This window comes from Plectropomus leopardus, chromosome 7, assembly GCF_008729295.1.
Source record: "Plectropomus leopardus isolate mb chromosome 7, YSFRI_Pleo_2.0, whole genome shotgun sequence".
Taxonomy (NCBI): domain Eukaryota; kingdom Metazoa; phylum Chordata; class Actinopteri; order Perciformes; family Serranidae; genus Plectropomus; species Plectropomus leopardus.
Genome location: NC_056469.1, coordinates 14,948,553 through 14,960,943, shown reverse-complemented (window position 1 = coordinate 14,960,943; position 12,391 = coordinate 14,948,553). Strand labels below are relative to the sequence as shown.

Here is a 12,391-nt window from a genome sequence, read left to right as displayed (position 1 = left end):
ATTGATTTTGATAGTTGCATACTGAGGACTCATTAAGAATTAGGTTAGGCTAAAAAGCTGATTTATAGCACAGTATGCATGGAAGCTGCAATCTCACCGTTGTCAGAGATGTCTAGACTGGAGATGTTTGGGATCTCAGCAATACAACCTTCAAGTATCTGAGAACCTCCTGATCGCAACTATAAACACAGGAGAGCAAATTTTAAAGACAATTACACACTCACACATATAACACATGAGACACCAGGTAACATGCAGCCTGGTTATTTACTAAAGTACAGGTTACTAGAGCTTGAAACAGTTTGAATACATGACTCCGTAACTGGCGCCTGCACTGAAATTACACAGCTTTTTGGTGGATCCTGCCGCATGGCCGCAAAATGTCACAGAGCTTCCACAAAGGCATTCACTGTGCAAATGTTTGTACAAATGGGTGTGAGATTTCAGAACTGATTATACAGCAGAAATATGTGTGCAGCTCTGGAAACAACAGAGGAAGTAATATTGTCACTATGCCAAAATGTTGTACTTCAAATATAAATTTTTTTTCACAGCTATTTCAGTAAAACCGCAAAAAGAAAAGAAAAACCCCTGGGTTCACAAAGGATCATTTGGATTAAATAGGTCCTGTTTCCGATTTATTTTTTTAATCTTTTTTTTTTTTTTACTGTTTTTATGCCATTTATAACTTTTGAGAGACATTGCTGCTAGCTATTTGTGTTTATTGAATTTATTGTATTATTGTGATTGCTATCACACGTTGCGTAATTTTTCCCTTTCTTTTTTTTTAAATTAAGAACCTGCACACAGTGCTGATACAGAAAAGTCACTGAACAAATACCAATACATTTGTATTAATGTGAATAGAAAATTTGCGTTGAAAATTTGATTGTAGATCTTTCTTTTAATAGCTTTGGTAATTTTGAAACAAGTGAATATATAAAAAAACTGAGATTGTCTGTTTTAAACACATGGTATCAAACAAAGTGTCTAATGTATCAATGAGTTTGACAACATTAAAAAGACATGTTTTAATATGAAAATATTAAAGATCGCTGTCTAACAGATAACTAATAATGGAAACATGCGGGATAGAAATGACACAATAATTAAAATAACAACACAGATCATCCAGAAAATAAATATGAATCCTGAGAAGAATAGGGTCGGCAGAAAATAAGGCATGTGCAAAAAAAAAACGAGGAGGAATGAGATGTTAATTATTAAGAGTGAGCACATTTATACTTACACAATGGCCAAGCTTACAGAAGCATTATGGGGAGAGAACAGCATGTCAAAGCCACGCCAACAATTACCAGCAACAAAAAACACACAGATGCTTAATGATCATACTTCGACTCACAACCATGGGCACAAACTCACTCAACAGGAGTCATACACACAGTCGTTATTTTGCATGCTGTCAGCCCACTCATAGCAGAGATTTGGCCTGCTGCCACCAAACAGTTCATTAAGACCCCGAAAAAGGACGGAACGCATCATTTCCCCCGCAGCTTCAGTTTGGGAAGATTTCTATGGGAATGTGGAATTGGATTTCCTGTGTAATTTGCATTCATGTGTTATCTTTAGCAGCCCCATTGAATCTGCAGCAAGCTCTTTTTCTGTTTTAGCAGGGGAGATGAAGACGAGGAGCTGCTGTGTGTTGTGTGTGCACGTTGTGGGTAAGAGTTGTGATGAAACAATTAGGAACGGAAACTAAGCCTCCTCCCACCCCCACCCCTCTGTTGCACCCCCGTCCGCTGTCTGCCAAGTATTCCATTATACAGCCTCTTAATGGTGTCACTGGCCTGTCAAATGGGTTTGGAGTGGATCCTAAAAAGCTGATTGCATTGGATGAGTGTTACCTCCAAACTATTAAAAACCACACTCTCCCAACTTTGTCTAACAAGAGCACTTACACAAATACTGTTTGAATTGGAAACAGGGAAGAATAAAGGAATACAATAAAGAAAATAGCGCCCTCCTAAAATCTACTGATTGCAATCCTTTGATTACCCAGAATTAAACTGTATTTTGCTGCATTGTTTTTAAACTGTTTTACCTACTGTTTATGTGTATAAACATCAGCATCAATATAATGTGTGTGTAAAACTGCTCTGAAAAAATCACTGTTGTCACAGCAGAAATTTAAAATCCTGTATTCATCTCTAATGATTATGAGGAGCTTCAGCTCTACAGTTGCCACGTTAAGACAGTAATTTCAACACAGCTGTTTGGGGAATTATCCCTTACAATCCAGGTACAAATGTAGAAATTGTAAAAGATATACTGACTTTAAATAAAATGTTTTATAATAGAAAATGAGTCTGCATTGTGTAATTCTGTCAGTTTTACCTCACAGCAGCTGAGGTCTAGAGACACGTCCTTCAGATTGAGGTTACTGGCTAGGCCAAGCAGGAGAGCTCTGAAAAAAATATGCATAAAAAATGCAGTTAAAAAAATAAATCCAGTCAAACAGACTGTTAAAATTTGTTAATGTTTAAAAAACAAAAAACAAACAATTGATTGAACTTTCCTAAACCATAAATGTAACATATTGGAATTCTTAATTTAGGTTGTGTTCCCCTTTAAGGTATATTATTTCAACTTTTGCAAACTCTTAATGGTGTAACTTTGTAGATTGTAAAATCATCAAAGTTCCCCTCGATGTGTTATATTTTATCCCATTTTGTTCAATTTTGTAAAATAATAAGACCAATTTTAGTAAAAAAGATTGCACTGCAGTGTCCCAGTTGGTGCAGATACGGCTGCAGTGCCTGTCCTCTGATATAAGCTGACAAGACAAGTTTACTTTCAATGTACCTCAAAGTCTAACAATGCACAGCTTTAAAAGGGAGTACAGGTAACAAATGAAGACGAGGAACACAAAGTACAGTGTCGGAGAATGTGGGGCAGAAGCTCCTCAGACACATTAAATGTGAATGAATTGTTCTCTCACTTGAGGGCCTCTGGTGGCAGCTTGGTTCCTGACACGTTGATGGAGCTGAGAGACATGGCGCTGCTGAAGAAGTGCTTGAATGACGGAGGCACCTCTTTGCCTTTCCTTCAAAATCAACAAGAGAGCAGGAAATGAAATAATGCAGATGCACTAATGACTTGAAATACAAGTCACCAACATTTTTTAAAAAGCTTTTTCAATGCAACATCATATATGGCTCAATGATGACCGAAAAGCCTGTGACCCATTTTAGCTTTATCTACTAAGGAAACTGTTTCTGCTCCACAAACAAAGTCTTCAGAGGGGATTTCTAATCTCTTCCTTATCTACTTACTTTCTCTCCTTCCATAGCTACTCTCTGTTGTTCTCTCCTCCTCTCCCCATGCCTCCTCCTCTCTCTCACCTCTGCTCATCTCCCCTCTCCACCCCCCTCCCGTCCTCTACTCCCCTTGATGAAGTCCTCAACTCCCTAGAGGCACACTGGAAAAAGAGATAATAATGGGAAGAAAACTCCACCCACCACCCATCTGTTACACACAAGACCTGCACCACACACACAGACACACACACACACACACACACACACACACACACACACACACAAAATCAGATTCAAAACACAACTGAATAGCGCACATTTACAAACCCAGTCAAACACACTGTGCCATTCAGTATTACATCCTGTCTGTAATGCCACTTTATCACCAGCAGGTGTCACACACCAACACACAGACACAAATTTTGGCTAAAAGGAGCTACTGTAACAAGCCAGTCATCTCAGGACAAATCTGCCTTTGGGTGCAAAAAGACACCACTGATGACGACAGGAAGGAGAATCCCAGAAAGGCATCAGTGGGGCTATCAGCTGCAGCCCATTTTCCAGTGGGCACGTAATGGATGACAATGTACAGGAGATTCTAGACCTGTTTCATATTAAACAAGTTTGGAATGAAACTCAGTATCCCCATAGCATTTAGGCCCTGATCTCAAAAAAGGATGGAGCTGGCAGTTGTGGATAAGCGTGGATGTCTGTAATGGTATTTGGAAAATCATGCAAATGCACTCTTAATCAACAAACCTTGTAAGAAACAAGCTAAATCAACACACAGGGTTCCCACACATTTTTACCAATGAATTTTCAAAACTTTGCCGTCAGCTACTACTGCCATTATCATTAGTCATGCCTCCACTATTAATATACATATATGACTGTTATTGCCTGTTACTGACTTGACCCTTTTTGAAATTTGTTTAAAATTTTGACAAATCTGTATGCATTATTTCTTTATTTCTTTTAAAATAGATATTTTAAATATTTCTTTTCCCCAAAGGTGGGAGCAGCTTTGCCAAAGATGCAATCATGAATGGGTCTATGTGTATGAGGTGATACTACAGAGCAGCACTACATTTTAAACTAGCAAATGCAGTTCCTGTGGAACATGCATGTGGATGCTTAACGCTGAAATCAGTTTAAAACCATGGCTAAAAATGCAGAAATATATTACAAATTGCCAAAAATATCTGAAAAACTGGCAGAAATGAAAGCTGAACTGCTTTAAACTGAAGAAGCTGCGAGTTGAACTGGAAGAGTGTCAAAGGAAGAAGATGATGTTAACTGAAAAGGTTAAAATAATAAATGTTTCATATGAGGCATGAAATGTAGAAAAAAACTGAGTCATAAATGTCCTTCAAGAGCATAACATTTCGACATTCGAATGGTTTTTGTGTAGCTGAAAGTATGCAGAAGTTGCAGCTGACAAAAAAAGGATAGAACTACTACTAGCATTAATAATAACAGTAGTAGCAGTTGTAGTCATGGAAGTATAACAAATAGCAGTACATCTGTCACTACAAGGAATAGTAATAGTATAAGAAGCAGTAGTAGCAGTAGTAGAAGCGATTGCAGTAGTAGTAGAAGTAGGTGTGTTAATAGTAGCAATTGTTCCAGTACAACTACTAGTAGAAGCAGTAGTAGTAATAGCAGTACCAGGAGTATAATTAGTTGTCCCAGTACTAGTACTAGTAGTAACAGTAGTAGCAGTAGTTGTGGTAGAATAGTAGTATTAGTAGAAGGTATTGTAGTGGAACTGCTATAGCATTGTCAGCAGTAGTAGTGTAAGTAGTTGTATTAGTACTACTAGAAGTGCAGTGGCAGTAGGTCATAGTAGCAAAAGTACTACTATTACCAGTTTGCTGGTACTAGCAGTGGTAGAAAAAAAGTAGTAGTAGTAGTAGTAGTAGTAGTAGTAGTAGTAGTAACAGTAGAATTTGTTGTGGTTGCAGTAATACCAAAGAAACAAACAGGAGCTGATGGAAGTCTGATCTGCTAATCAGAAGCACCTGTGGTTCCAAATGTCAAAAAAGTCATAGTTTAGCACTTTGAAGAGGTTTTTGGTGTAGAATTCCAAAGGAACAGTACAAAAACTCAACATTTAAAAGGTTGAAAAATGGCTAACTCTAGTGGGGTTAGGGTTTAGGGGTGGGGGTTGGCTTAGGGTTAGGGTTAGGGTTCCTTTGAAGCATCCACAGTAATTAGCAATACAAGGAAAGGATTGTTGTGTTACACATGTTTGGGGATTTTTTTGAACATATTTTAAACAAAACCCCCCACAGTGTATATTCAAAACCCCACAGGGGTTCTTACCTGTGAGGGAAAATGCTCTTTGACATGTTAAGAACAGAAAGGTGCTGGGCCGAGCCTCGCAGCAGAGCCGAGCAAACCTGGAAAACACAAATAATATATCACCAAAACATCCAAGCTGCATAAACTGTCTCAAATCTTGGTTTAATTTGATGTTTTATAAAAATGTAATTTCTTAAAGTGCTTTAGCAATCAATGAGTTTTGAACGTTACAACTTCTTGCACAAGAAAGCATTACATCTGTGTTGTGTGTTTAAAAGTGTGTACTGTAAGTGTGTTTATCTGGTTGCATGTGAGAGAAACACAATATGATTTAGGAGCTAATCAATATGTTCAGTGACAGGCTGACAGCTGGCTACATCTCAGGCTAATCAATAAGCTGTGTTTGGCTCTCAGACCCACATCAATACATCACATACGGTATTCAGACCATTTCACAAGCAGCAGACAGCAACACAGATTGAGTGGGTGTATACAATTGGATTACATTGGCTGCAACACAAATATTAATGTTCTGGTACTTTATTTTACAATGCTGCATAATGTGGGACAACTCTAATTAAATGTTTTTTGTGCACTGAAAGTAATTCTCTTATTCTCGACGGCTTGTTTAATTAAAAATGTGTTCTCCATTATTACGTATAGCTTTATCTGATTATCTTTTAATTGGCAGGATATCATCAATGCATGTGCTGACTCACCTGGTCCAATGAGCAGTCAGTGTTGGAGAGGTCAAGGGTTGCCAGGCTGTTGGGTTGACCCAGGAAGTGGTAGAAATGCTAAATGTAAAACAAGACATGACACACATTGTTACAAAGGGGAACATCAGTCTGATACACTCCTGAAGAATATGTTGCATTGTTGACCCACATGAGAAATGTTTTCTAATGGGTTTTAGAACCATGTGATTTTACTTCTGCATACTTTATGTAGCTATTGTGGACTTAAGGGTTTTTTCATGATCTCTCTGTTATTCTACTGTTGACTGTCTATTATCCCTTTCCTGCGTCTATTCATTTCCAATTTTCCAACCTTTCCACCATTTACATATTTCATCCTAGGCCTGGGGTCGTATCAAGGTTTTTGATATACCAGGGTATTTGGAATTTCAGAGCTAGGTTTTTCAATACCATCAAAAATACAGACAATTCTCTATTTGAACTGATATGGAGATGCTGCTGGAGCTGTATTGAGACAAAGTTGTGATTTATAATGGTCTGAAAAGGCCTCTACACAACTGAACCACTGATCTGTTTTAATCAATTGAGTGTTATTGCTACTAGTTTGAAGACTGATTGGAAACTGTGTGTGTTTGTACCTGCATGTCGTCTCCTCGGAGGACGTTCCCTGAGAGGTCCAGATGGACCAGGCTGCTGGGGATGGACGGGTTGGCACTCAGTGACTGGCAAAGGCTGTTCACCCCTGAAACACACACGCAGCGTCAGCATTATCACAACCCTCAAATCTCCACTTGATGTTCTGACAGCACACTGAAGGAAATAGCGGAGGAAATGAGCAGTGGGTGAAGACAGGAAAGAACGGGTTCAGAATGTAGAGTGAATGCATGGAGAGTGAAAGAGTGTGCCTTTTCATAGTTATATGAATGTGATGTTACACCTTTTTGTATGTAACGCTATATATATTGAGGATGAGGAACTCACTTTTTTTATATGGCACAACAAAATCAAAACATCACGCTCATGAAGTGCAGAACTTAAACGAATGATGAGGATTTATTTGAGAAACTGTGAGTGTATGCATTTCTTTGCATGCAAGGAACTCTATTTCAGTGTGCACAAGAAAACGACCATCTGTGCGTGACACGACTGACCCGTGTCACGTCTGTCACATGGCTGACACACTGAACTAGCCATAAATCAAGGCATGACTGTCAAGTAAGTGACTTATCAGAGCTAGACAACAGAGATAAAAGAGTGTGATAAATGGAACAATTAGAGAAATACACACAGAGAGAAAACATTTATATTCAAGATATTTCCAAGAGATGCAAATGTCTCAATATAAAAAAGTTACATTCAACTAGAATTAAAATTCAAGATCAAATGGTAGACCTTCTTGAGTTTCACCAAACAAAATCAGTGCTAAAAAAAATGTTCTCAATTTCTCTTTTGCTCTGAGCTTATGGGGTTCTGATTATGGATTGTGCCTTTGGCTAGACGAGTGGGGCTCAGTTTAGGCAGCACAAGCCTCTCACTAACTCTACAATGTGAAATATGAGAGCTCCTTATTGATTGCCTGAGAGCAGAGCATGTTTACAGTGGGTCCCTAAAGACGCTGCAGGAGCGTTTACTTTGGGTGAGAACCAAGAAGGAATTTTACCTGCAAGTGACTGTTGACAGCAGCTACATTTAATCTAGGAATTATAACAAGAATGACTACAAATCCCTTTGCAATTTTTGTTTTTTTGCAGAGAAGCAATCAGCCCCTTCAGAGCGTTTCATTAAAAGCCATTACTTTAGAAGGATTTTCCCATCAAGTTAAGAGGTTACGTCTCTTCTGATTAAACAAAAGTGGCCTAGTAAGCAGCATTTATGCAAATGAAAACATGTTTGCATGTTTGCAGATTGTCCCTGCACATACACATTACAAATACATCTTTTTTATTTCTCTCAATCTTCCCTCACAGTGTTAATAGAGCAAAAATTAAGTGTCATTAGCATCCCAGCAGTAGGTGCGATCAAATTAGTTGAAAATATGAAATGCATCTGATCATAGGGGAGCGTATAAATTTAAACAGAAACAGGAAAGCCAGCTGATAACAATATTAAATTTAATTTTTAATATTTTAATGAACTGAACCAAGAAAATTTCAAAACTGCAAATGTTTTCATTCATCATCCACCTGTTTTGGGTGTTTCTAAACTGTATGCAAAGGGCAGCACATACCTTTGGGTGATAGTGAGGTTTTGGAGAAGTTTAAATGCTTGAGCCCCAAACGAAGTTTGGCAAACTGAGCACCCAGGGAGGAGACACCTGCAGCGAGGGAGAAAGACATGGACAGTGATTCTCCTCATAGTGACTGAACAGACAAAAAAAGATAAACTGAACACACAAATAAAATGACAAATGTTAAAATGTCTATCAAAGCAACATTACAAACAAAATTTAAAAATATGGTGTTGATTTTAGATAAGAACACTTTCAATAAATCCTCATGTTAAATTTTACATGAGGACAAATAAGCCAGAGATCAGTGAGACCCAGGAATCTGACAAATGTTTACATGCGCCTGCCTGAATATTTGGTGGAATGTATATTTAATTCATGTGTCCTGGATAGAGTGAGAGGCCTTAGGATAGAGGTGATGAAATATTGAAGTTGTTGAACTCACTGCACTGAAACAAAGGAACCTTAACTGTATGTAGTATACCTTAATTAATGTTGCACATTTAAGAGTTGGCAAGTGAAATCTAAATGTTAAATGTACCCTATATTTTACTTTAGTAGGACAGTTACCTTTCACACCTAATGTAGAACAGAGCTGTGTAGACCAGAGTACAGTGGAGAGTAGAACAGACCAGAGACGAGTACATTAGACGACATTAGAGCAGATATCGTACCTCGGTCCTCCAGTGGGTTGTTGGCAAGATTAATGGTGGTGAGTCCTGAGCTGGGGTTGTGAGCCAGGGCAGCAGCTAGCTTCTGGGCAAAATCACTGCAGAGTGTAAAAGAGTGCATCCGTTACCTGTGTATGACCAATGTTCTGTACGTGTGCGACCTGTCAAAAAGCTGTGGTAACATGAATACTGTTTCTTGCCAAGGCAGGAGAGCAGAGCAGAAGAGAAGTTAGAAGGCCTGTTTTACAGAACACATGTTGATATGTCACAGTCGGAAAAGCAGAGGTGTAAACAACAATGTTAATGATGGCTGAATTCCATTTAGATGCTTCAGTTTCAGTGTCCTGGTGTTGTGCATGCTGGATTACATTGACACTGTCATGGCTTATTGGGACACTTGAACAGAACAGAGATTTTGTTAATGTTATTAGTAACACCTGTGTTTACTTATATAATAAGTCAAAATTTCAGTTTGGTATGTGTACAACATTTCAGCTTCATCTTCACATTAATGTCAAAGTCGGAATTTTGGTATTCTATCTATAACAGTATGACATTTACCTTATTTCCAGAAGAATTTTTTACTTTTTTACAGTCTTGTGTGTTGCATTTTCAAAAGTAAACAAATGTGTGATAGACTTTTTAAAAAAGGGCTAAATCAGATAGGATCTGAGTGTCTAGATATCACCAAGCTACCACTATGGGTTGCTGTGGTAGGCAGGTAGGCATCAGTAACTACATTGGTGATGTGGCTCTCCAACACAGAAGCATAAGAGTTGGAAGACCATCATTTCACCCTCTAAACAATCATGCTGTCAAGTCGTAGTTACTGACTTGAATTTCTTTTGGCGGCCGTCCACATACTGTTGTTCTATACAGTGTCCTTTGTAGCGCTCTGCTAGTCACAGCATGGATTCTGATCAGCATTTCTGTCACTTTGGATATGACATTGTGGTTGTGTGTCACATTAAGCGTGATGCCAAAGACACTCTGAAATCCAATTTAAGCATTTAAGACATTTTAATCCATCTCCAAATGTGATTTTGATTTTATTTGCAAAAATTGCATTTTATGTTGTTTCCTGTCCAAACTTCAATCTCGATAAGTTGGCTATGCCAAAAAAAAAAAAGGATTCAAGCAGTCTGAACAAGCCCTTAGTTGCTAGTATGGGTCAAACTCTATAAAGCTTGGATTCTACACTTCCATAATTCAACTTAGTGACTTTCATTAGAGTCTTTCTTTCTGGGAAAGAGAGAGAGAGAACACAGAGAGTTTGTAACAGAGGTTTTCTGCTAAAAATGTGTAGTGTCTAAATTCAAGCTAATATAACTCAAGTGATTACGTTTGAGTTGTTTTCTCGCGCTTGACAAAGCTCTGGCAGCAATTCGATAACCTTGAGATGTAAAATTGGTGGAGTACCCCTTTAATAGTTTGCATACTCTTACGTTTTGAGCCCTGCGTTGTCCAGAACCAACTCTTCCAGTCGACTGGAGCGAGACACTACCCGAAGGATCTGCTCACACACATCTGCAGACTAAAGAAACACACATACATACATGTACACAACATAGATGTCAGAATAACTTTTGTTTTACAGAATTTTGCAGGTATTGTAATTTTAATGAGGCAGAAAAAACACAGTCTGTAAATTTACTACAGTCTTTGTGTTGGTGCCTGATAAAACAGTGGATAGTCAGGTTGATATGAAAAGTGGAAGGTATAATGTTACATTTTATTAAGTATTAAGTATCACACTCTCAGCAGTACAGCAGGTCTTAGCTCACTGATCCGTTAATCAAAAGCTTTAAAAAATATACTAATTAATGGAACTAGCTCCAAGGCTTGAAGTGCACTTTTATCTAGAACAGCAAGGCCTGGAGTGAAACATTCAAGGTCATAGAAATAACACAGAAATTTACTTTTGGGACACAGGATTCCCGCAAGTGTTCTTATGCAAAATGCTGTGAAACGACTCTGGAAAGTATATGCTAATTAAAGTTTCACTGAAAAAACAGCATACAGAGTCAATTCTGTCTCTTTCGCTTAAAGACCAGTTATGCGTGACAAGGAGAGACTGGGGACAGCAGACTTGAGACACTTTAGACGGAGGAAAGTTTTCTCGCTTCTGTGGTCTCGACACCACAGGAGAGAGAGTCGGGGGAGCGAAGGCACTCATATTTAGACGGAATTAAAAATTCAATGGTTGGACATCCGTGCCCTACCTAAATGCTCACTGACCCAGTTCACCGTGTGCTGCGTCATACACAAACATGTAGACAAACACACATCCTGCAGTCGTATTCCTGCACTCATTATCTGCACTGATTCGTAACACAAATGTTTCCATGATAAAAACAGAACTTTGCTGGACTATTGTCTGGTTGTTATTCTTGGTAATTGGCATTCATGCTATAAGGGCCTGTTTCTCTCAGTCAGCAGCCTCAGTGTGGCCAAAACACTGGCAACATTGTCCCACACTGTTATCTACAGTGTGGGGGAGAGCAAGAGGGGAGGAAGGGAGAGGCAACGAGAGACAGGGATAGAAGAAAGGTACCGTTGTTCACATGTTTACTCTGTGAAACTGTGAGTATTACAGAAGAGGAATACGAATGGTGGCAGGCAGTAAGGGATGACACATAACACAGAAAAAAGAGATATGAGGGTAGTGAGGGATGAAATGGAGAAAAAGAAGAGAGAGGCGGCGGTCATAGTGTAGCAGAGACATACAAAGGAGCCTGTATTTTCACAATAAAACTGTTGGGGGACAGCACAGTGACACTGTCAGCATGTGCTCTGCGCCATTTACCACTCATTAAATAAGAGCCTTGTCATGCTGTGCTGTTCTGACCCTGCTGAAATACATCACACACTTTCACGCATGTACACGCTCCCACGCTGTGCGATCATGAGGTAATCAGAAGGCGAGTCCTTTTTATCACTGCTGCCCTCTCTTCTTCGTCTCCTCCTTTCTCATTTTCGGCTCAGCATCTCTCTGTCAAGACAATCACCTCAGTCTGATTGAACTGAGGATGAGCAGCATAATCCCTCGCTGTGATAGCCTGCTGTGTGTGTGTGTGTGTGTGTGTGTGTGTGTGTGTGTGTGTGTGTGTGTGTGTGCGTGCGAGAGAGAGAGAGAGAGAGAGAGAGAGAGAGAGAGAGAGAGAGAGAGAGAGAGAGAGAGAGAGGGGGATAGACAGTGTTTGTGAGGACATG

The 12,391-nt window shown here is 39.0% G+C and overlaps 1 protein-coding gene across 2 annotated transcripts in view; it reads right to left on the bottom strand.

The window, feature by feature from the left end:
- The window catches only part of LOC121945717 (F-actin-uncapping protein LRRC16A-like), an 81,301-nt gene that overhangs the window by 24,463 nt on the left and 44,447 nt on the right, over positions 1–12,391 (bottom strand). For both annotated transcript variants that reach the window (XM_042490014.1, XM_042490015.1), the window contains exons 10-18: positions 10,624–10,712; positions 9,182–9,276; positions 8,508–8,594; positions 6,919–7,022; positions 6,302–6,379; positions 5,604–5,680; positions 2,960–3,064; positions 2,356–2,425; positions 98–179 (exon numbers count right to left, since the gene is read on the bottom strand). In XM_042490014.1, the coding sequence (XP_042345948.1) occupies positions 98–179; positions 2,356–2,425; positions 2,960–3,064; positions 5,604–5,680; positions 6,302–6,379; positions 6,919–7,022; positions 8,508–8,594; positions 9,182–9,276; positions 10,624–10,712 (787 nt within the window). The remainder of the gene's footprint in view (positions 1–97; positions 180–2,355; positions 2,426–2,959; positions 3,065–5,603; positions 5,681–6,301; positions 6,380–6,918; positions 7,023–8,507; positions 8,595–9,181; positions 9,277–10,623; positions 10,713–12,391) is intronic.